General features: G+C 38.8%; 1 protein-coding gene across 2 annotated transcripts in view; it reads right to left on the bottom strand.

The window, feature by feature from the left end:
• Window positions 1-24,757, bottom strand: part of UNC13C (unc-13 homolog C) — a 633,353-nt gene that overhangs the window by 451,904 nt on the left and 156,692 nt on the right. For both annotated transcript variants that reach the window (XM_064267528.1, XM_064267529.1), the window contains exon 4: window positions 8,969-8,977. In XM_064267528.1, the coding sequence (XP_064123598.1) occupies window positions 8,969-8,977 (9 nt within the window). The remainder of the gene's footprint in view (window positions 1-8,968; window positions 8,978-24,757) is intronic.

Below are 24,757 nucleotides of genomic sequence, written 5' to 3' on the forward strand. Positions count from 1 at the left end.
GAAGTAAGTGCTGTCATATGAATAGACATATGCACACTCATGTTCATTGCAACATTATTCACAACAGCAAAAAATGGAAACAGCCTAAGTGCCTGTCTTAGCCGTCTAGTGCTGCTATAACAGAAATACCACAAGTGGATGGCTTTAACAAAGGGAAGTTTATTTTCTCACTGCCTAGTAGGCTACAAGTCCAAATTCAGGGCATCAGCTCCAGGGGAAGGCTTTCTCTCTATGTCAGGTCTGGAGGAAGGTCCTTGTCATCAATCTTCCCTTGGTCTGGGAGCATCTCAGCACAGGAACCTCAGGTCCAAAGGATGCACTCTGTTCCTGGCATTGCTTTCTTGCTGGTATGAGGTCCCCCATCTGTGCTAGCTTCCCTTTCCTTTTATCTCTTAAGAGGTAAAATGTGGTGCAGACCGTACCTGAGGGAAACTCCCTTTACATTAGATCGGGCATGTGACCTGGTAAGGGTGTTACAGTCCCACCCTAATCCTCTTTAACATAAAATTACAATCACAAAATGGAGGACAACCACACAATACTGGGAATCATGTCCTAGGCACATTGATACATATTTTGGGGGGGCACAATTCAATCCATGTCAGTGCCCATCAACAGACGAATGGATAAACAAACTATGGTACATACACACAATGGAATTCTATGCAACAATAAAGAATAATAATCAATCTGTGAAACATCTCATGAAATGGATGAATCTGGAGGGCATTATGCTGAGTGAAATAAATCAATCACAAAATGACAAATATTGCATGAGACCACTATTATAAAAACCCATGGAAAGGTTTACATACAGAAAGAAACAATCTTTGATGGTTACAAGGGAAGGGAGAGGTGAGGAGGGAAAAACACTAACTAGATAATAGGTAAGTGATAACTTTGGTGAAGGGTAAGACAGTACACAACACTGGGGAAGTCAGGACAACTCGACTACGGCAAAGTCATAGAAGCTTCATAGACACATCCATACTGAGGGACCAGGTTACTGGGCTGAGGGCTGGGACCAGGTTACTGGGCTGAGGACTGGGGACGATGGTCTTGGGGAACATCTAGCTCAATCTGCGTGATATAGCTTGTGAATAAACTGTCCTACATCCTACTTTGGTGAGTAGCATTAAGAATCTTAGAAGCTTGTGAGTGGCCATCTAAGACATGTCCACTAATCCCACCCTATCTGGAGCAAGAGAGAATGAAGAAAACCAAAGACACAAGGGGAATATTAGTCTAAAGGACTAATGGATCACAACTACCACAGCCTCCATCAATCTGAGTCCAGTACAACTAGCTGGTGCCCAGCTACCACCACCAACTGCTCTGATCGGGATCATAATAGAGGGTCCCAGAAAGAGTGGCAGAAAAATTTAGAACAAAACTCAAACTCACAAAAAAAGATGACTTACTGGTCTGACAGAGACTGGAGAAACCCCAAGAGTATGGCCCTGGACACCCTTTTTACTCAGTACTGAAGTCACTCCTAAAGTTCACCCTTCAGCCAAAGATTAGACAGGCCTATAAAACAAACAACACCACACGCAGTTCAACATGTATTACAGGAGATTAAATGAGCACACCAGCCCAAAGGCAAAGAAGAGAAGGCAGGAAGGGACAGGAAAGCCAGATGAATGGAAATGGTGAACTCAAGGTCAAGAAGAGGAGAGCATTGGCAACCAATGTCACAAAACAATATGTGTATCAATTGTTTAATGAGAAACTAATTTGCTCTGTAAACTTTCACTTAAAGTACCATAAAAAGTCATAATACAAACCTACCTAGCTATGAGGAGCAAGTGAGCTCACAAAGCAGAGTGCCTAACACGTAAGAGGTGCTTAACAATTGATGACTAATATTACATACATGAAATTGCCAGAGTGAAGCAGTAGTAGAATTATGAAGAGCTTAGGCTCTGGAGTTAGGTAAACTGGCTTTGAAGCCCATTCACAGCTGAAGTCATTAAGATTAAATAAGATAATATTTGAAAATTGCTTGGTCAACTATCACTCATACAATTAATTCAAAATGTAGTTTTTATTTCATCATCATTATTATAAAATATTTTAATCAAATTCTTTTATTAAAATTCATATATTTTGACAATAAGAAGTAGAATATATTTCATATAATTACAATTTGCCTGTATCCAGTACACAAGTGCAATAAAAACTCAATAACAATTTTACTTTTATATACCTCATAACCAGAAAGTTGGTTAACAAATTTTGAGTCTTTCTAAAACAAGTTCATTTTGTGCCTTCTTATGCTACTAGATTGGCTTCATATGTGATGACTTTCTATTAGTTAAAGGATGTAAGAATATTAAACAAGCATTTATTAAGCTCTAATATGTACCAGGAGTCCCAGGGTGATGCCGACAATTACTGTGCTCAGGTACTATCCAAAAGTTTGGAGGTTCAAATCCACACAGAGGTACCTTGGAAGAAAGGCCTGATGATCTACTTCCAAAAAATCATCCATTAAAAGCCCTGTGGAGCACAGTTCTACTCTGACATTCATGAGATTGCCATGAGTTGGAGTTGACTCCATGACAACTGTTTTAAGTTTGTTTGGTTTTTTCATTATGTACTAGTCACATTCTTTCTTTCTTTCCTGTCTTTTCAATGACCTCTTGCTTGCTTCATGGATGACGTCCTTGATGTCATTCCACAATGCATCTGGTCTTCGGTCTCTAGTGGTCACTGCATCAAATCTATTCTTGAGATGGTCTCTCTAAATTCAGGTGGGATATACACAAGGCCATATTTTGGCTCTTGTGGACTCACTTTGATTTTCTTCAGTTTCAGCTTGAACTTGCATATGAGCAATTGATGGTCTGTTCCACAGCTGGCTCCAGTTCTTGTTCTGACTGATGATATCCAGCTTTTCCATCGTCTGTTTCCACAGATGTAGTCGATGTGATTCCTGTGTACTCCATCTGGTGAGGTCCATGTGTATACTCACCGTTTATGTTGGTGAAAGAAGGTATTTGCAATGAAGAAGTCGTTGGTCTTTCAAAATTCTATCACTTGATCTCCAGCATTCTTTCATTACCAAGGCTATATTTTCCAACTACCGATCCTTCTTCTTTGTTGCCAACTTTCATATTCCAATCACCAGTAATTATCAATGCATCCTGATTGCATGTTTGATCAATTTCAGACTCTAGCAGCTGATAAAAATCTTCTATTTCTTCATCTTCGGTCTTATCGATTGGTGTAAAAATTTGAATAATAGTCGTATTAACTGGTCTTCCTTGTAGGCATATGGATATTATCCTATCAGTGACAACATTGTACTTCAGGATAGATCTCGAAATGTTCTTTTTGACTATGAATGCAACACCATTTCTCTTCAAGTTGTCATTCCCAGCATAGTAGACTCTATGATTGTCCGATTCAAAATGGCCAATACCAGTCTGTTTAAGCTCATTAATGCCTAGTATATCGATGTTTATGCATTCCATTTCATTTCTGACAATTTCCAATTTTCCTGGATTCATACTTCATACACTCCAGGTTCCAATTATTAATGGATGTTTGCAGGTGTTTCTTTTCATTTTGAGTCATGCCACATCAGCAAATGAAGGTCCTGAAAACTTTACTGCATCCACATCATTAAGGTCAACTCTACTTTGAGGAGGCAGCTCTTCCCCAGTCATCTTTTGAGTGCCTTCCAACCTGAGGGGCTCATCTTCCAGCACTATATCAGACAATGTTCTGCTGCTATTCATAAGGTTTTCACTGGCTAATGCTTTTCAGAAGTAGACTGCTGGGTCCCCCTTCCTAGTCTGTCTTACTCTGGAAGCTCAGCTGAAACCTGTCCTCAGTGGGTGATCCTCCTGGTATCTGAATACCAGTGGCATAGCTTCCAGCATCACAGCAACACACAAGCCCCCACGGTATGACAAACTGACAGGCCAAGATGGATGTAAGAGGAGACTCTGAAACTTGCTCACGAACGTTGAGCAGCTAAAGCAAAAGGAAGAATTGATGAAGTAAAAGAACTGAACAGAAGATTTCAAAGGATGGCTCAAGTAGACATAGTAAAGTATTATAATAACATGTGCAAAGAGCTGGAGATAGAAAACCAAAAGGGAAGAACACGCTCAGCATTTCTCAAGCTGAAAGAACTGAGGAAAAAATTCAAGCCTTGAGTTGCAATAGTGAAGGATTCTATGCGGAAAATATTAAATGATGCAGGAAGCATCAAAAGAAAATGGAAGGAATACACAGAGTCATTATACCAAAAAGAATTAGTCGATGTTCAACCATTTCAAGAGGTAGCATATGACCAGGAACCGACGGTACTGAAGAAAGAAGTCCAAGCTGCACTGATGGCATTGGCAAAAACAAGGCTCCAGGAATTTACGGAATATCAGTTGAGATGTTTCAACAAACAGAGGCAGCACTGGAGGTGCTCACTCATCTATGCCAAGAAAAATGGAAGACAGCTTCCTGGCCAGCTGACTGGAAGAGATCCATATTTATGCCTATTCCCAAGAAAGTTGATCCAACCGAATGCGGAAATTATAGAACAGTATCATTAATAACACATGCAAGCAAAATTTTGCTGACGATCATTTAAAAACAGCTGCAGCACTGTATTGACAGGGAACTGCCAGAAATTCAGGCTGGTTTCACAAGAGTACGTGGAACCAGGGATATCATTGCTGGTGTCAGATGGATCCTGGCTGAGAGCAAAGAATACCAGAAGGATGTTTACCTGTGCTTTATTGACTACGCAAAGGCATTCGGCTGTGTGGATCATAACAAATTATGGATAGCATTGCAGAGAATGGGAATTCCAGAACACTTAATTGTGCTTATAAGGATCCTTTACATAGATTAAGACACAGTTGTTCAGACAGAACAACGGAATACTGAGTCCTTTAAAATCAGGAAAGGTGTGAGTCAGGGTTGTATCCTTTCACCATACCTATTCAATCTGTATGCTGAGCAAATAATCTAAGAAGCTGGACTATATGAAGAAGAACGAGGCATCAGGATTGGAGGAAGATGCATTAACAACCTGCGTTATGTAGGTGACACACATCCTTGATTTCTGAAAGTGAAGAGGACTTGAAGTGCTTACTAATGAAGATCAGAGACCACAGCCTTCAGTATGGATTGTACCTCAACTTAAAGAAAACAAAAATCCTCACAACTGGACCAGTAAGCCACATCATAATAAATGGAGAAAAGACTGAAGTTGATGGGGATTTCATTTTACTTGGATCCACAATCAACAGCCATGGAAGCAGCAGTCAAGAAATCAAAAGACGCATTGCATTGGGTAAATCTGCTGCAAAGGACCTCTTCAAAGTGTTGAAGAGCAAAGATGTCACCCTGAAGACTAACGTGCACCTGACCCAAGCCACGGTATTTTCAATCACATCATATGCATGTGAAAGCTGGACAAGGAATAAAGAAGACCGAAGAAGAACTGATGCCTTTGAATTGTGGTGTTGGTGAAGAATATTGAATATACCACAGACTGCCAAAAGAAAGAACAAATCTGTCTTGGAAGAAGTGCAACCAGAATGCTCCTTAGAAGCAAGGATGACAAGACTGCGTCTTACATACTTTGGACATGTTGTCAGGAGGGATCAGTCCCTGGAGAAGGACATCACGCTTGGCAAAGTCCAGGGTCAGTGGAAAAGAGGAAGGCCCTGAACGAGGTGGATTGACACAGTGGCTACAGTAATGAGCTCGAGCATAACAATGATTATAAGGATGGCGCAGGACCGGACAGTGTTTCGTTCTGTTGTGCATAGGGTCACTATGAGTTGGAACTGACTGGACAGCACCTAACAACAACAACAACAGTCACATTCTGTTGGATATTTTGAGCTGTAGAAGTAAAAACACAGTCTGGGTCCTGGTAAGCCTCATCATCTCGTGGAAAGAGAAAACATTAATTGTAGAACATTATAATTTGGTGGTTAAGGGCAATGTGCATTAAGTAATGTAGAAGCCAAAGGCACGGTCTTATTTCTCAACTCCATAACTGAGATTTTCTCCAAGAGCCCAAAGGTATTCAGGTGTTCTTATATGGAGATGGTATTGATTAATATCTTTGCACTGTGGGGGTGGATTTGTTCTCAGTTATAAAAAATCATAATATAGATTATCTGCCTTGAAAAATGTTTAAGAGACAAGTTTGTTTTTAGAATCTTGAAATATGTTGTATAATTAAGGAGAAAATATTTTAGTTTTACTCTACTTGATTGATGAATGTAAATTCTGCAGTTATTCTTGACTGGAATCAACTTTTCAAGCATCAAGTATATACCAGAATTTATTTTACTTTCTCCATCTACTTTCAGGGAAAGAAATTTAAACTATAGAGCAAACAGATAATGAATCAAATAGAGAAACACTGGGAAATTCAACATAGGAAAACACCTTGACCTTCTTTCTTATTAAATGTCTTATTAACTTCTGTTACTTCAGAAATAAGACAAGACTAAAAAACAAATTAAATTAGACATAAAACTTTGTGTGAAGGAAATGCACAGTCTGCATTGCAGAGACTATGGTGTTGAAAATATTACCATGTTTTAACGCAAATAACACACCTTCTGCATTTGTTTGCCAACCACACCCTTCCTCCCCCCAACCCGTGGATATTTCTATAAGCACACTATGCTGATTTTTTTAAAAGCAACCTGTAGAAGAGGACAAGCAAGGCTGTGTCATCTGTATAACGTCGTAGGCTGTTAAGAGTCTTCCTCCAATCTTGATGCCCCGTCCTTCTTCATATAGTCCAATTTGTCAGATTATTTGCTCAAAATACAGATTGAATAGGTATGGTGAAAGGATACAACCTGATGCACACCTTTCCTGACTTTAAACCATGGAGAATCCCCCTTGTTCTGTTCAAACGACTGCCTCTTGATCCATGTACAGATTCCTCATGAGCACAATTAAGTGTTCTGAAATTCCCATTCTCTGCAATATTATCCATAATTTGTTATGATCCACATAGTCGAATGTCTTTGCGTAGTCAATAAAGCACAGGTAGACATCCTTCTTTTTTTTTTTTAGACATCCTTCTGGTAGTCTCTGCTTTCAGCCAGGATCCATCTGATATCAGCAATGACATCCCTGGTTCCACATCCTCTTCTGAATCCATCCTGAATTTCTAGCAGTTCCCTGTTGATAGACTGCTGCAGCCACTTTTGAATGATCTTCAGAAAAATTTTACTTGCTTTTATTGTTCGACAGTTTGCCTAAATTCATGAAGTGAATCCACCCCGTATAATACTGTTTAATAGTGTTTTCCAAATTTCTTTTATCTATGTACAATCAGTATCTTTTTTATTTAAGTTTTTCTTTAAATCAACTTACTTTTAAGTTTAAATACACTTATTTATAGAAGAAACTTTGTATTGCTATAGTAAATAGGAAACCAATAATTCATATGTATTAATTTTGTTTATGTTAATATTTAATTTCAATTTGTCCCAATGGCCAATAAGTTATTGAATAAATGATTTTTTAGCTTAAAAACCATGCCTGATGAAGAAACACTAGGTTTACCATATCTGAAAACAGGTTGTAATTTTTCTGCTTAAAAGAAAAATATCCTGATGGAAGTTAAAGGGTAAGAAGGAGGAAGGAAGGGTATACTTATATTTTAAGCAAAAAGAGAACCTGCATAGGTAATAAAATTTAGAGTAATGAATTCCTGTAGGATTACATGCCACTAACTATTAAAGGAAATGACAAAAAAGAGGAAGAGAAAAAATGTTTACTAATACTACCCACATACAACGAAGGGAACAGAATTTTATCTGTTATAATGAAGATCATTTTCTTGGGAATGAAATAAAACAGCTGTTATATCTTCCTAACTCAGGAAGAGGATGGATGCATAGTAATTAAACTTCCTATTAGATTTTTTCTAAATTTTAAAAAATACTGTTACACATTTTTTTTCATAACCTTTATGTCATACAATCAACTCCATAACGAACAAGTTTAACAAATGAATTTATTCCAAATATTAAAACTATGAAGTGGGGGAAAAACTCATATATAGCTAGCCAGTATACATGAACATTAGATAATACTGGCATTTTCTATTTAGATTAATTCCTATAGGCTTAATATGGCTAAAATGTATATGAATTTATACATACAGGGTTATGATAGAATTATCTATTACAACCAACCAACGGTGAAGCTTTTCCCCGACTCCTACCTTACCCTCATAAGACAAAACAATGCTTCTGCATGTGCGAACTTTGCAAGAAGAAGAGGCAGTGTTTTTAAAGGAAGACCGCGCTTGCACCTTCAGAGTCTCGTGAGATATGAGAATGATCTTTAGAGCTTCCTAAATTTTTTTTTTAAAGGAGAAGCTTCTGTTGTTGCCACCTCCATGATATCAAGGAGCATAAGACACAGAGGTATAAGACTCTTGAAGTGAACTCTACCCACTATTTATGACCAATAAAATACTCAGTAACTTCAGGGTATTCTAGGGGTGGGCACACTTTTCAATTTTAATTAACCATTCATCACGTTTGAACAGTGGCGTCACTAGGGTTGGTGTTACCCAGTGTGGTAACTCATGGTGTCACACTATCACAGTAATCACCACAATATTATAGCTAGAACTGCAGAAAATTTGACAAAATCAGAGAGTAGAAAAACAAAAACAACAGCATGTGCTTGTGGTATGTGCGACGAAACCACGTGATTCAAAGCATCATTGTAATTGGGTAATAATGACAGCTCTGACCTGAGTGCATTAGAAGGTTAAAAAGTAAATTAGCATAGAGTTTTAGCCTTGTAGGTGTATTGATACATATAAGCTGGGCTTAAGAAAAATTTTGTTGTTATAAGTAACTACAGGGATATTTTTATTAAAAATGGTAAATTTCTGCTGAAATACTACAAAAAATTTTATAGTGTTATCTCTGGCAGTGTCACCTGGTACGGTCGACACCCCCCGCACCTCCCTAGTGACACCACTGTGTCTGAGTTTATATCTGATGCTTAAATTAAAAAGTTCAAGCTCCTTTATGAGGAAACAGGCCCACAGAAAACAGTACCCTTCTTTTACACAAATAATGCATGCTTTCTGCATCTGTTTGCTGGCTGTGCCCTTCTCCTGCAAACTATTTTCATAAGTACACTATGCTTCTAACATGTGCAAGAAAATTGGCATAGCAGCACTTGTAAGGGTAAAGAAACACAGAAAGAATGTGTTACTTGCATAGAAATACAGTATAAAAAAAAATACATTAGAGCAAAAGTGGCCAAATGAGTTTCTCATTTTTCCTTCTGCTTTTTCTCTGACTTAGCTGATGATGGCCTCCCCTTAACCTCTTAGTTAAGAGAGACAGAAGACTCATACAAGAGTTACAATGTAGTTATATGTGTATTTTGTTTGACTATTGCATATTTGGAAGCCCTGGCAGTATAGTGGTTAAGTGTTAAGGCTGCTAACCAAAAGGTCAGCAGTTCGAACCCATCAGGTGCTCTTTGGAAACTCCATGGGGCAGTTCTACTTTTGCCTATATGGTTGCTATAGGTTGGAATCAGCTCGACAGCAAAGGGGTTTTTATTGCATATATATTTGTATTAATATAGCAAGTGGCATGTACTGTATTTTATGCATAAGAATACAGTAGTCCTTTCCCAGGGCATGGGGATGCTGCCTCAGCTCATATATTGTTTTTGTGCTTATAAAATCCTGAGTTGCGAAAAAACCTTTTTAAGTATTACTAAGGGGAGAATCCAATGAGTCAATGTACTCATTATCTCCAACTACACATACAGTATCTCTGATAACTATTACTATCGCCATCATTTTTATTATTATTGGTGGTGGAGCTAGTAAAAAAAAAAAAATTATTACTGGTGGTGGAGCTAGCAGTGGTAGCATTTTACAGAATTGTATAGGATTATTTCTCTTTGACTGCATTCCCCCTTACACATGTGCATGGGGTGATCCTAAAATATAAGTACCTGTGTTATTAGACACAGGCGCTTTTTAAGACCATTCTTCAGAATACTTTCAAGTTGTCAGATTTCTAGGTTAAAACCAGAAAGAAGTATTCATTTAAGAGGTTAGATATAGGCAATGCTATCACATATTCAGTCTCCCAGTTTAAAGATAATTTAGTGATATCAATCTCAATGCTACTAGTGTCCATTTGAGAAAAAATATTAAACTCTAACGTCATTATTCTGCTAGCATTTATACATTTTTATAGTATTATAAGATGTCCCCTATAAACTATTCATATTTTTGCTCCACAGAACAAGGTAGAAATCATGACTGCATGATGAAGCAAAAATTAATTTTAGATCTAATATCTCAGTCCTCAAATATTAAACCCATACCACATTTATACTTTTAAGGTAATATTTGCTAATATTAAATTTATTCATCAATGTCAGGTTTTCATGAAAGATAGGTTTATAGGCTCAAATATAGATGTTTTAATTCTCTCTGGTCTTACTGGAGATATGAATTATTAGAATTATAATTTTCTCCTTAAGAACTTTTTGATAAAGAGCTTAAGACTTTCAAACACTGTTGCAACCTCATTTTTTGACATGTAGTATTTGCAGAAACATTATTAAAAGAGGTTAACAGAGTTATGGGAGATACTATAAAAGGTGACTATACTAGAGAGCCAAGGTAAGGTGGATCCCAAAACTCAAAAGGATTGAGACAGACGGCCAGCACAGACAACTCAAGCTGAGAGGCATATAGTGTCTTTGATGGAAGATGACAATCCTAGTACATTCACTGGGATTCACTCTTATTTTCCAGAAGTCATCACGAAACAGCCATCATGAAATTTAATAGAGAAAAAGAATCTATAACCTTGAAGATGACAGCTAAAGAGACTATTGTACTATCTTCAAATTCTTTTCTAGGATATTTCATTCTATGATTCCACGAGGTTGAAATGAAGAAGGATAGTATAAAAGGGTAGAGATTGGCAACGAGTCTAAAAAGCAGAAACTTCATCTGAGTGGTCGGGAAGAAAGATCCTATGTATGGCAGAAACACATTATTTTAGGCAGTAAAAGATGTATTCTATAGTGGTATTTCTTAAACTGTAATGAATGGTGAGAATTTTTTTTTTTAATTTCCTATGCACGGTAGACCAGTATGTAGTCTTACTGCTGATAACAGGTATGCAGCATACACCCCCTGAACTTCACCATGTCAGTTATACAACATCTGAACTGATCCATACCTGTTCATTCATATGAGCCCATGGATCACAGGTGGGAATGGTGGGACGATGTTAAATTGCTATAAAATTTTTATGAACTCTTACTCTAAGCTTCTGTGTCTTTGCTTGTGGACCAGTAAGAGTTCTTTTACCACCACATGGATTTTGAGGACAAAATGTCTCTTTTTCCCTGGCCCGCTCTGTGCTCCATTCCATTCTGATTTCTTCACAAAGGGAGAGAATCCTAATCTAATTGATGAAGCTAAAGATATTTTTGTTGTTGTCAGGTGCCGTTGAGTTGGTTCCAACTTACAGTGACCCTATGTACGACAGAACGAAACACTGCCAGGTCCTGCACCATCCGCACAGTCATTGCTATGTTTGAGCCCATTGTTGTAGCCATTGTGTCAACCCATCTTGTTGAGGATCTTCCTCTTTTTTGATGACCTTCTACTTTACCAAGCATGATGTCCTTCTCCAGGGACTGGTCCCCTCTGATAACATCTCCAAAGTAACATGTCTAAAGATGAAGTCTAGCCATCCACACTTCTAAGGAGCATTCTGGCCATACTTCTTCCAAGACAAATTTGTTTGTTCTTCTGGCAGTCCATGATACATTCAATATACTTAATCAACACAATAATTCAAAGGCATTAATTCTTCCTCTGTCTTCCGTATTTATTGTCCAGCTTTTGCATGCATAGAAGGTGATTGGAAATACCACGGCTTGAGTCAGGCTCACCATAGTCCTCAAAGTGACATCTTTGCTCTTCAACACTTTAAAGAGGTCTTATGCAGCAGATTTGCGCAATGAAATATGTCATTTGATTTCTTGACTGCTGCTTCCATGGGCATTAATTATGGATCCAAGTAAAAGAAAATCCTCAACAACTTCAAAGGAACCCTGCTGGCACGTTGATTAAGAGATACAGTGAGCCAGGCTGCTAACCAAAAGGTCGGAAGTTCAAATCCACCAGCCACTCCTTGGAAACCCTATGGGGCAGTTCTACTTGGTCCTATAGGGTCACTACAAGTTGGAGTCAACTCTAATGCAGTATTTTTTTTTTTTGACAACTTCGAACTTTTCTCCATTTATCATGACGTTACTTATTAGTTCAGTTGTAAGAATTTTTTTTATTATTATTATGCTGAGGGGTAATCCATACTGAAGGCAGTAGTCTTTGATCTCCATCAGTAAGTGCTTCAAGCCCTCTTTACTTTCAGCAGGCAAGGTTGTATCATCTGCATATTGTAGATTGTTAATATGTCTTCCTCCAAACTTGATGCTGCATTCTTCTTCATATAGTTCAGTTTCTTGAATTATTTGCTCAGCATACAAGCTGAATAAGTAAAGTGAAAGGATACAAACCTAACGCACACCTTTCCTAACTTTAAAGCACTCAGTATCCCCTTGTATTTGAATGATTGCCTCTTGGTCCTCGTGAGCACAATTAAGTGTTCTGGAATTCCCATTCTTCACAATGTTATCCATAATTTGTCATGAACCACACAGTTGAATGCCTTTGCGTAGTCAATAAAAACACAAACATCTTTCTGGTATTCTCTGCTTTCAGCTGAGATTCATCTGACATCTGCAACGATATCCCTTGTTCCACATTGTCTTCTGAATCAGCCTGGAACTTCTGGCTGTTCCCTGCCTACGTACTGCTACAACCACTTTTGAATTATCTTTAGCAAAATTTTACTTGTGTGCAATATTAATGATATTATTCTACAATTTCCACATTCTGTTGGATCACCTCTCTTCAGAATATGCATAAATATAGATCTCTTCCAGTCTGCTGCCCAGGAAGCTGTCTTCCAGATTTCTTGACATAGATGAGTGAGTACCTCCAGCGCTGCATCCATTTGTTGAAACATCTCAATTGGTATTCCATCAATTCCTGGAGCCTTGTTTTTTGCCATTCTCTTCAGCGCAGCTTGGACCTCTTCCTTCAATACCATCAGTTCTTGATCATCTGCTACCTCCTGAAATGGCTGCATGTCAATCTATTTTTTTTTTTTGGTACAGTGACTCTGTGTGTTCTTTCCATCTTCTTTTGATGCTTCCTGTGTTGTTCAATATTTTCCTGGTAGAATCCTTCAATATTGCATCTTGAGGCTTGAATTTTTTCTTCAGTTCTTTTAGCTTGAGAAATGCTGAGTGTGTTTTTCCCTTTTGGTTTCCTAACTCCATGGTCTTTGCACATCTAATTGGTGAAGCTCAAGATATTAGTCCAGCTATATTTACAGAGGAGGCCTGTGGCATATTGTTTAAGAGCTCAGCTGCTAACCAAAAGATCGGTAGTTTGAATTCACCAGCCACTACTTGGAAACCTTATGAGGCAGTTCTACTCTGTCCTATAGGGTGACTATAAGTAGGAATTGACTAGATAGCAGTGGGTTTGATTTTTTGGTTTTTTATATTTATAGGAGACTAGGGTAAGGTTTTTTAGGATAAGGAGCCCTGGTGGTGCAGTGGTTAAACGCTTGACTGCTAACCAAAAGATCAACAGTTGAAATCCATCCAGCAGCTCTGCAGAAGATAATACCTGGTGATCTTCTCCCTTAAAGATTAAAGCCTAGAAAATGCTATGGGGCAGTTCCGTTTTATCATATACAGGGTAGCCATGAGTCAGAATCAACTTAACAACACACAAAGAAAACAAGAGGATTGTTTTGCATTAAAAATTATGGCTGCAGTGTAGTAGATAAAGATTCGTGTAATGGTTTTATCATCCCTCCGCTTCTCCCTCTCCTCTCCACTCTCTCCTCAACTTATTCATGTAGGTTGGTGGGTTGGGGGACTACCCTGCACACACTATCACCTCTTCCTCACTTGAATGTCTAAGTTGACTGTCCATTGAAGCCAATCAAATAATGGTATGACTCTGTCTCAGTCAACTAGTGCTGCTATAACAGACACTACAAATGGATAGCTTTAACAAAGAGAAGTTTATTCTCTCATAGCCTAGCAGGCTACAAGTCCAAATTCAGGGCACTGGCTCCAGGCGAAGGCTTTCTCTCTTTGTTGGCTCTGGAGGAAGGTCCTTGTCATGCATCAGCCTTCCATTAGTCTGGGAGCATCTTAGCACAGGAACCAAATGACACACTTTGCTCCCAGCACTGCTTTCTTGGTGGTATGAGCTCCCCATGTCTCTCTGCTCACTTCTCTCTTTTATATCTCAAAAGAGATTGGCTCAAGGCACTAACGTAATCTCATAAACCTCATCAATACAATTTCTGCTTATTACATCATACTGATAGGATTTACAACACATAGGGAAATTGCATCAGAAGATAAAATGGTAGACAATCATACAATAGCCAAGTTGACATATTTTGGGGGGACACAATTCAATCCATGACAGACTCCAAGATTTAGATTTAGGCTTTACTTGGAGGTGGAGATGCACATAGATCTCCAATGTGAACCATATGCTCTATATCAGCTTTACCAAAGAATCCTACATTAAGGTATCAAACATTAGTGTAGGTATTTCAAAAGTAATATTTTTATTTTGATTGGCAACTTGGAATTCCACACAAAGAAAAGTTAATTTAGAGATGAAATTTAGAAATCTCAAAGATAACTGGCTATGATAACATTAAATATAATTTAAAAAAATAACATAAAGCAACAGTTTTGGCAGGTTTAGTTAGTGAACTAGCATTTTGAGAGGAAAGTACCTCATTGAGATAACCAGGATCTAAGTTAAGCAACCCAAATGATATTAACCAAACCAAAACCAAACCCAGTGCCGTTGAGTCAATTCTGATTCATAGCAACACTATAGGACAGAGCAGAACTGCCCCATAGAGTTTCCAAGGAGAGCCTGGTGGATTTGAACTGCCAACCCTTTGGTTAGCAGCCATAGCACTTAACCACTACGCCACCAGGGTTTCCCAAATGATATTAGATGCACAGAAAAGAGGGAAGACTCATCTAAAAAAACACAGATCTTTGACTTATGATGTTTTAGGTCCTAGTAGGTGAATAGGATTTTGTTAGATGGGTCACCCTGGCCTTCTCTTCCTTTTTACTTTTAGTTTGAAACATTTCTCTCCCCTCCCCCCCGTTTAGTCTTTTTCTCATCCAGGGCTGATAAATGGTTTGTTTTTCCAATGTAAGTTAGTTTCTACTGCATTTAAAAAAAATGGTGAAAGGGAGATATTTTGCCCCCTTTGAGTAATGAAGAGTAGCCAAAGCCTGGGAAATCGAGGAGCAGAGCAAAGACAAAAAGGCACAGCTTTCTCTGTTTTTCACTAGGCCACCAAAATTACATGCTCAGGAAATGCAAAAAGAAGCATGTGGGGTAAACAGGCTTGGGCTTGGCAAAAAAGTTTGGCCGGATTTGGTAAAAGCAAAAATTAATCTCTCCATCAGAGGTTTCCTCTAAATGAGTTTAAACTCAAAGTTTATGAACTTTGAACAATTGGCAGCTAGTTATCTAGTGCTGCTATAACAGAAATACCACAGGTGGTTGGCTTTAACAAACAGAAATTTATTTTCTCACTGTTTAGGAGGCTAAAAGTCTGAATTCAGGGTGTCGACTTTAGGGGAAGGATTTCTCTCTCTGTTGACTCTGGGGAAGGGCCTTGTCTCTTTGCAGTTTCTGTTCCTTGGTTCCTTGGAGATTTCACATGGCATGACATCCTTCTTCCCCCAACTGTGCTCTTTTGCTTTATCTATTATTTTATATCTCAAAAGAGATTGACTTAAGACACATCCTACATTAATACTTCCTCATCAACATGACAAAGAAAACACACACTCAAATAGGATTATAACCAGTATAACCCATTAACTCCCTGCCATTGAGTCAATTCTGAATCATAGCGATACTATAGGACAGAGCAGAACTACCTCATAGAGTTTCCAAGGAGCAGCTAGTAGATTAGAACTGTCTACCTTTTGGTTAGCAGCCCTAGCTCTCAACCACTACACCACCAGTGTTTTCATAACCACTATAGGAGTTAGCATTTACGACATATATTTGGGGGAGGTGCAGGGACACAACTCAATCCATAACAGCACCCTAGTGAAATTGAAATTGAGAAGACTATCTTTAGTCATGCCTGCTTTATCTGTTCTTTTGCTCATGAAATATTGTTACTTCAGGGAAAATAAATTTTTTTTAATCATTTTTATTGTGCTTTAAGTGAAAGTTTACAAATCAAGTCAGCCTGTCACATGTAAGCTTATATACACCTTACTACATACTCCCATTTACTCTCCCCCTGATGAGTCAGCCTGCTCCCTTCTTCCAGTCTCTCCTTTCTTGACCCTTTTGCCAGTTTCTAACCCCCTCTACCCTCCCATCTCCCCTCCACACAGGAGATGCCAATACAGTCTCAAGTGTCCATCTGATACAAGTAGCTCACTCCTCATCATCATCTCTCTCCAGCCCATTGTCCAGTCCCTTCCATGTCTGATGAGTAGTCTTCGGGAATGGTTCCAGTCCTGGGCCAACAGAAGGTTTGGGGACCATGACCGCTGGGATTCTTCTAGTCTCAGTCAGACCATTAAGTCTGGTCTTTTGATGAGAATTTGGGGTTTGCATCCCACTATTCTCCTGCTCCCTCAGGGGTTCTCTGTTGTGTTCCCTGTCAGGGCAGTCATCAGTTGTGGCCAGGCGCCATCTAATTCTTCTGGTCTCAGGATGACGTAAGTCTCTAGTTCACGTGGCCCTTTCTGTCTCTTGGGCTCGTAGTTATCGTATGACCTTGGTGTTTTTCATTCTCCTTTCATCCAGATGGGTTGAGACCAATTGATGCATCTTAGATGGCCGTTCTTAGCATTTAAGATCCCAGAAGCCACACTTCTAAGTGGGATGCAGAATGTTATCATAATAGAGTTTATTATGCCAATTGACTTAGAAGTCCCCTTAAGCCATAGTCCCCAAACCCCCGCCCTTGCTCTGCTGACCTTCGAAGCATTCAGTTTATCCCGGAAACTTCTTTGCTTTTAGTCCAGTCCAGCTGAGCTGACCTTCCCTGTATTGAGTATTGTCCTTTCCTTCACCTAAAGTAGTTCTTATCTACTAACTAATCAGTAAATAACCCTCTCCCACCATCCCTCCCTCCCCCCTCTACTAAACACAAAAGAATGTGTTCTTCTCAGTTTATACTATTTCTCAAGAACTTATAATAGTGGTCTTATACAGTATTTGTCCTTTTGCATCTGACTAATTTCACTCAGCATAATGCCTTCTAGGTTCCTCCATGTTATGAAATGTTTCACAGATTCATCACTGTTCTTTATCGATGCGTAGTATTCCATTGTGTGAATGTACCATAATTTATTTAACCATTCATCTATTGATGGACACCATGGTTGCTTCCAGCTTTTTGCTATTGTAAACAGGGCTCCAATAAACATGGGAGTGCATATATCTGTTTGTGTAAAGGCTCTTATTTCTCTAGGGTATATTCCGAGGAGTGGGATTTCTGGGTTGTATGGTAGTTCTATTTCTAACTTTTTAAGAAAACGCCAGATAGATTTCCAAAGCGGTTGTACCATTTTACATTCCCACCAGCAGTGTATAAGAGTTCCAATCTCTGGGCAGCCCCTCCAACGTTTATTATTTTGTGTTTTTTGGATTAATGCCAGCCTTGTTGTGGTGAGATGGAATCTCATTGCAGTTTTAATTTGCATTTCTCTAATGGCTAATGATCAAGAGCATTTTCTCATGTGTCTGTTAGCTTCTTCTTTAGTGAAGTGCGTGTTCATATCCTTTGCCCACTTTTTGATTGGGTTGTTTGCCTTTTTGTGGTTGAGTTTTAACAGAATCATATAGATTTTAGAGATCAGGCGCTGGTCAGAGATGTCATAGCTGAAAATTTTTTCCCAGTCTGTAGGTGGTCTTTTTACTCTTTTGGTGAAGTCTTTAGATGAGCATAGGTGTTTGATTTTTAGGAGCTCCCAGTTATCTGGTTTCTCTCCGTCATTTTTGGTAATGTTTTGTATTCTGTTTATGCCTTGTATTAGGGCTCCTAATCTTGTCCCTATTTTTTCTTCAATGATCTTTATCATTTCAGTCTTTATGTTTAGGTCTTTGATCCACTTGGAGTTAGTTTTTGTGCATGGTGTAAGGTATGGGTTCTGTTTCATTTTTTTGCAAATGGATATCCAGTTATGCCAGCACCATTTGTTAAAAAGACTATCTTCTCCCCAATTAACTGACACTGGGACTTTGTCAAATATCAGCTGCTCATATGTGGATGGATTTATATCTGGATTCTCAATTCTGTTCAATTGGTCTATGTGCCTGTTGTTGTACCAGTACCAGGCTGTTTTGACTACTGTGGCTGTATAATATGTTCTAAAATCAGGTAGAGTGAGACCGCCCACTTTCTTCTTCTTTTTCAGTAATGCTTTACTTATCTGGGGCTTCTTTCCCTTCCATATGAAGTTGGTGATTTGTTTCTCCATCACTTTAAAAAATGTCATTGGAATTTGGATCGGAAGTGCATTGTATGTATATATGGCTTTTGGTAGAGTAGACATTTTTACTATGTTAAGTCTTCCTATCCATGAACAAGGTATGTCTTTCCACTTATGTAGGTCCTTTTTAGTTTCTTGCACTAGTACTTTGTAGTTTTCTTTGTATAGGTCTTTTACATCTTTGGTAAGATTTATTACTAAGTATTTTATCTTCTTGGGGGCTACTGTGAATTGTTTTGATTTGGTGATTTCCTTTTCGATGTTCTTTTTGTTGATGTAGAGGAATCCTGGTGATTTTTGTATGTTTATCTTGTAACCTGAAACTCTGCCAAACTCTTCTATTAGTTTCAGTAGTTTTCTGGAGGATTCCTTAGGGTTTTCTGTGTATAAGATCATGTCATCTGCAAGTAGAGATAATTTTACTTCCTCCTTGCCAGTCTGGATGCCCTTTATTTCTTTGTCTAGCCTAATCGCTCTGGCTAGGACCTCTAGCACAATGTTGAATAAGAGCGGTGATAAAGGGCATCCTTGTCTGGTTCCCGTTCTCAAGGGAAATGCTTTCAGGTTCTCTCCATTTAGAGTGATATTGGCTGTTGGCTTTGCATAGATGCCCTTTATTATGTTGAGGAATTTTCCTTCAATTCCTATTTTGGTAAGAGTTTTTATCATGAACGGGTGTTGGACTTTGTCAAATGCCTTTTCTGCATCAATTGGTAAGATCATGTGGTTTTTGTCTTTTGTTTTATTTATGTGATGGATTACATTAATGGTTTTTCTGATATTAAACCAGCCTTGCATACCTGGTATAAATCCCACTTGATCAGGGTGAATTATTTTTTTGATGTGTTGTTGGATTCTATTGGCTAGAATTTTGTTGAGGATTTTTGCATCAATGTTCATGAGGGATATAGGTCTATAATTTTCTTTTTTTGTAATGTCTTTACCTGGTTTTGGTATCAGGGAGATGGTGACTTCATAGAATGAGCTGGGTAGTATTCCGTCATTTTCTATGCTTTGGAATACCCTTAGTAGTAGTGGTGTTAACTCTTCTCTGAAAGTTTGGTAGAACTCTGCAGTGAAGCCGTCCGGGCCAGGGCTTTTTTTTGTTGGGAGTTTTTTGATTACCGTTTCAATCTCTTTTTTTGTTATGGGTCTATTTAATTGTTCTACTTCTGATTGTGTTAGTTTAGGTAGGTAGTGTTTTTCCAGGAATTCATCCATTTCTTCTAGGTTTGCAAATTTGTTAGAGTACAATTTTTCATAATAATCTGATATTATTTTTTTAATTTCAGTTGGGTCTGTTGTGATACCACCTATATCATCTCTTATTCGGGTTGTTTCCTTTCTTGTATTTCTTTAGTCAGTCTAGCCAATGGTTTATCAATTTTGTTAATTTTTTCAAAGAACCAGCTTTTGACTTTGTTAATTCTTTCAATTGTTTTTCTGTTCTCTATTTTCATTTAGTTCAGCTCTAACTTTTATTATTTGTTTTCTTCTGTTGCCTGATGGATTCTTTTGTTGCTCTCTTTCTAGTTGTTGAAGTTGTAGGGACAGTTCTCTGATTTTGGCTCTTTCTTCTTTTTGTATGTGTGCATTTATCGATATAAATTGACCTCTGAGTACTGCTTTTGCTGTGTCCCAGAGGTTTTGATAGGAAGTGTTTTCATTCTTGTTGCATTCTATGAATTTCTTTATTCCCTCCTTTATGTCTTCTATAACCCAGTCTTTTTTTAGGAGGGTATTGTTCAGTTTCCAAGTATTTGATTTCTTTTCCGTGATTTTTCTATTATTGATTCCCACTTTTATTGCCTTGTGGTCTGAGAAGATGCTTTGTAATATTTTGATGTTTTGGATTCTGCAAAGGTTTGTTTTATGACTTAATATGTGATCTATTCTAGAGAATGTTCCATGTGCACTAGAAAAAAAAGCATATTTTGCAGCTGTTGGTTGGAGTGTTCTGTATAGGTCTATGAGGTCAAGTTGGTTGATTGTAACAATTAGGTCTTCCATGTCTCTATTGAGCTTCTTACTGGAAGTCCTGTCCTTCTCCCAAAATGGTGTGTTGAAGTCTCCTACTATAATTGTGGAGGTGTCTATCTCACTTTTCAGTTCCCCTAAAGTTCGTTTTATGTGTCTTGCAGCCCTGTCATTGGGTGCATAAATATTTAATATGGTTATATCTTCCTGGTCTATTGTCCCTTTAATCATTATGTAGTGTCCTTCTTTATCCTTTGTGGTGGATTTAACTTCGAAGTCTATTTTGTCAGAAATTAATATTGCTACTCCTGCTCTTTTTTGATTGTTGTTTGCTTGATATATTTTTTTCCATCTTTTGAGTTTTAGTTTGTTTGTGTCTCTGAGTCTAAGGTGTGTCTCTTGTAGGCAGCATATAGACAGATCGTGTTTCTTTATCCAGTCTGAGACTCTCTGTCTCTTTATTGGTGCATTTAGTTCATTTACATTCAGTGTAATTATAGATAAGAATGTGTGTAGTGCTGTCATTTTGATGCCTTTTTGTGTGTGTTTTTGACAATTTCATTTTTCCACTTACTTTTTTGTGCTGAGTTGTTTTTCTTTGTAAATTGTATGTTCCTCATTTTCATAGTAGTCAAATTTATGTTTGCTGAGTCGTTATGTTTTTCTTGGTTTTTATTTTCTGTTATGGAATTGTTAGACCTCTTTTTTGTGTGTGTGGTTACCTTAATATTTGCCCCTATTTTTCTAAGTAAAAACCTAACTTGTATCATCCTATATCAACTTGTTTTCCTCTCCATATGGCAGTTCTATGCCTCCTGCATTTAGTCCCTCTTTTTGATTATTGTGATCTTTTACATATTAACTTCAATGATTCCCTGTTTTGAGCATTTTTTTTCTTTTTAAAATTAATCTTAATTTGTTTTTGTGATTTCCTTATTTGAGTTGATATCAGGATGTTCTGTTCTGTGACCCTGTATTGTGTTTTTATCTGATGTTATTGATTTTCTGACCAAACAATTTCCTTTACTATTTCTTGTAGCTTTGGTTTGGTTTTTGAAAATTCTCTAAGCTTGTGTTTATCTGTTAATGTTTTGATTTCACCTTCATATTTGAGAGAGAGTTTTGCTGGATATATGATCCTTGGCTGGCAGCTTTTCTCCTTCAGTGCTCTATATATGTCATCCCATTGCCTTCTTGACTGCATGGTTTCTGCTGAGTAGTCTAAACTTATTCTTATTGACTCTCCTTTGTAGGAGACCTTTCTTTTATCCCTGGCTGCTTTTAAAATTTTCTCTTTATCTTTGGTTTTCGCAAGTTTGATGATAATATGTCTGAGTGATTTTCTTTTTGGATCAATCTTATATGGGGTTCGATGAGCATCTTGGATAGCTATCCTTTTGTCTTTCGTGATGTCAGGGAAGTTTTCTGCCAACAGATCTTCAACTATTCTCTCTGTATTTTCTGTTATCCCTCCTTGTTCTGGAACACCAATCACACACAAGTTATTCTTCTTGATAGAGTCCCACATGATTTTTAGGGTTTCTTCATTTTTTTTTAATTCTTTTATCTGATTTTTCTTCAGCTATATTGGTGTCACTTGCCTTATCCTCCAACTCCCCCACTCTGCATTCCAGTTGCTCGAGTCTGCTCCTCTGACTTGTATTGAGTTGTCTAATTCTGTAATTTTACTGTTAATCTTTTGGATTTCTGAATGCTGTCTCTCTATGGATTCCTGTAGCTTATTAATTTTTCCACTATGTTCTTGAATAATCTTTTTGATTTCTTGAACTGCTTTATCAGTGTGTTCCTTGCCTTTTTCTGTAGATTGTCTTATTTCATTTCTGAGGTCATCCCTGATGTCTTGAAACATTCTGTAAATTAGTTTTTTATATTCTGCATCTCGCAAGTCTAGGATTGTATCTTCCTTTGGGAAAGATTTTGATTCTTTTATTTGGGGATTTGTAGAAGCAATCATGGTCTGCTTCTTTATGTGGTTTGATATCGACTGTTGTCTCCGAGCCATCTATAAGATACTGTAATGGTTTATTTTATATTGGCTCACTGAGACTTGTTTTTTTTTTTTTTCAATGTATGTAGATGGGCTACTAGATTGTGCTGTCTTGCTTGTTGTAAGCTTTGAATCACTTATGTCCTCTTACCAGCTGGCTTGGGCCATTACCAGAAATATAAGCCTAAGAGTCCATTCACTGTTCTTGAGTAGAATCTGATTTTGGGTCACCAAGTGTGTGGGGTAGATTGTCACCTATTTTCTTGGAGGAGTGGTGGTGATAGTTGTGTGCACCAGATTGTAGTAGCGGCAGGGGGTCACATTCCGGGGCGGGGGAGCAGGATGCTGACAGGCTTCCCCCAAGTGCCAGTGAGGTAGGTGTGTCTCTATTCCTAAAGCACTTTGGTGGGTGGGCTCTGCTGCTGTACCTTAGGCACCTAATGCATGTACCTGTACAGATTTGTAGATGTCACTATCCTCAGACCCCTATGGCAGGAGGCTAGGTGGTTTGGGTGGAGCTTCAGCCTTCAGTTCCCCTTTGTGGGTCAGTGAGGGCTCTGTTTAATAGGTAGAGATATCAGACCTGGGAAACTTGTCTTTCCAGTAATCCCCTAAAACAATTACAGTCAGATCCTTATCAGAATTGCCTTTGCATTATAATAGCCACCTTGTTCCCTGTAGGGATAAAAGCCCAAGACCGTGGATCTCAAATGCTTGGCTGGAGCTGGTTCTGTATTTTTAGTCCAATTTTGGGAAGTCAGGGAAGAATTCTTGGTCCCTGGGTTTTTTGTAGCTGCTTCTCACAAGCCAGGAGAAAAGATTAGGAAAAGACAAAATAAACAAACAAAGAAAAAAAATGCAGAGCACTTCACTCTCTGGCTCAGGAAATTCCAACGTTAATGAAGCAGCCTGGGAAGCGGAGGGGAGGGACCAGATAGATAGGAGAGAGTAGCACCCCAGAATATAGACAAAGTTACTTATCTTGCTTGGGATGACTGTTTTATCTGAGATTCCCGAGAGGCGCGTCGACTGTGTGCGCTGGCTGGGTAGAGATTGCCCCCGAGGGTCAGGCCTGCTTCCCATGCTTGTGCTGTCTCAGAAGCCATGGCCAGCTACTCTGCTCCTAGTCCAAAGCCCAGTGCCAAGGTTCCCCAGCTGGGATGCTGCACTCCCAGCTCCAAAACCAGTCACTGCCTCCAGGTGACTTCTCCTCCCATCAGCCGCGTCGCTGCGCTGCCTGCGTGCACTGGCTGGGCTTCCCCCGAGGTCACTTCTGGGGGCTAGGGCTGCATCCCTTGTTTGCGTCATCTCAGGATGCTGTGCTCAGCTCCCCTGCACTCAGTCCAAAGCCTGGCACAAAGGTTTTCTGGCTGGGATCCTGACTCCAGGCTCTGAAAACAGTCACTGCTTTCCCGTGGTTGCTCGCCCTCTCATTAGCCCTGTCAGTGTGCAGCCTGCCTGCGCTGGCTGAGTCTCTACGGAGGTTCCCCAGGGGGCTAGGGGCTAGGGGTTAGGGCTGTGTCCCGTGCCTGCCCCACCTCACAAAGCCGCAATCAGCCCTGCCACTTGGCACCAGGGAACCACTGGGGCTCAAGGCTGTGGGGTGGGTAGCGGGTTCCAGAAGTGGCTGCTGGTTCAGGACACAGCTTTTCGCTCACCTGTCACTCAGGTCAACTCTTTAGATCTGTGTTTGATGGTCAGGGTTTGTAGCTTGTCATGTATGTGATCGATTCACTTGTTTTTCCGAGTCAAAAAAAAAAAAAAGAAAAAAAAATTTTTTTTTTTTTTTTTGTTGCAAGAGGGATCCGAGGTAGCGTCTGCCTAGTCAGCCATCCCTCTCCAAATAAATGGTTTCGAATTGTGTTTTGTTTTGTGTTGCTTTTTATGTGCCCTGTTGAACCTTTAGTGCTCTGGACAAGTGGGACTCAGGAGAGACAGAGCTGAGTTAATTTAATGCTCGAGATGTTAAAGGAACTAACTCATTTTAGTGAAAGACAGCCTAGGCTGCTGATGCTCAAGAAGGAACCTAGACTGCACTCAAGTACCTGAGACTGATTATGGAGCAACTAGAAGAGCAAAAATATGAAATCAGGAATGGAAGGATTT

This window comes from Loxodonta africana, chromosome 13 (assembly GCF_030014295.1).
Source record: "Loxodonta africana isolate mLoxAfr1 chromosome 13, mLoxAfr1.hap2, whole genome shotgun sequence".
NCBI lineage: Eukaryota > Metazoa > Chordata > Mammalia > Proboscidea > Elephantidae > Loxodonta > Loxodonta africana.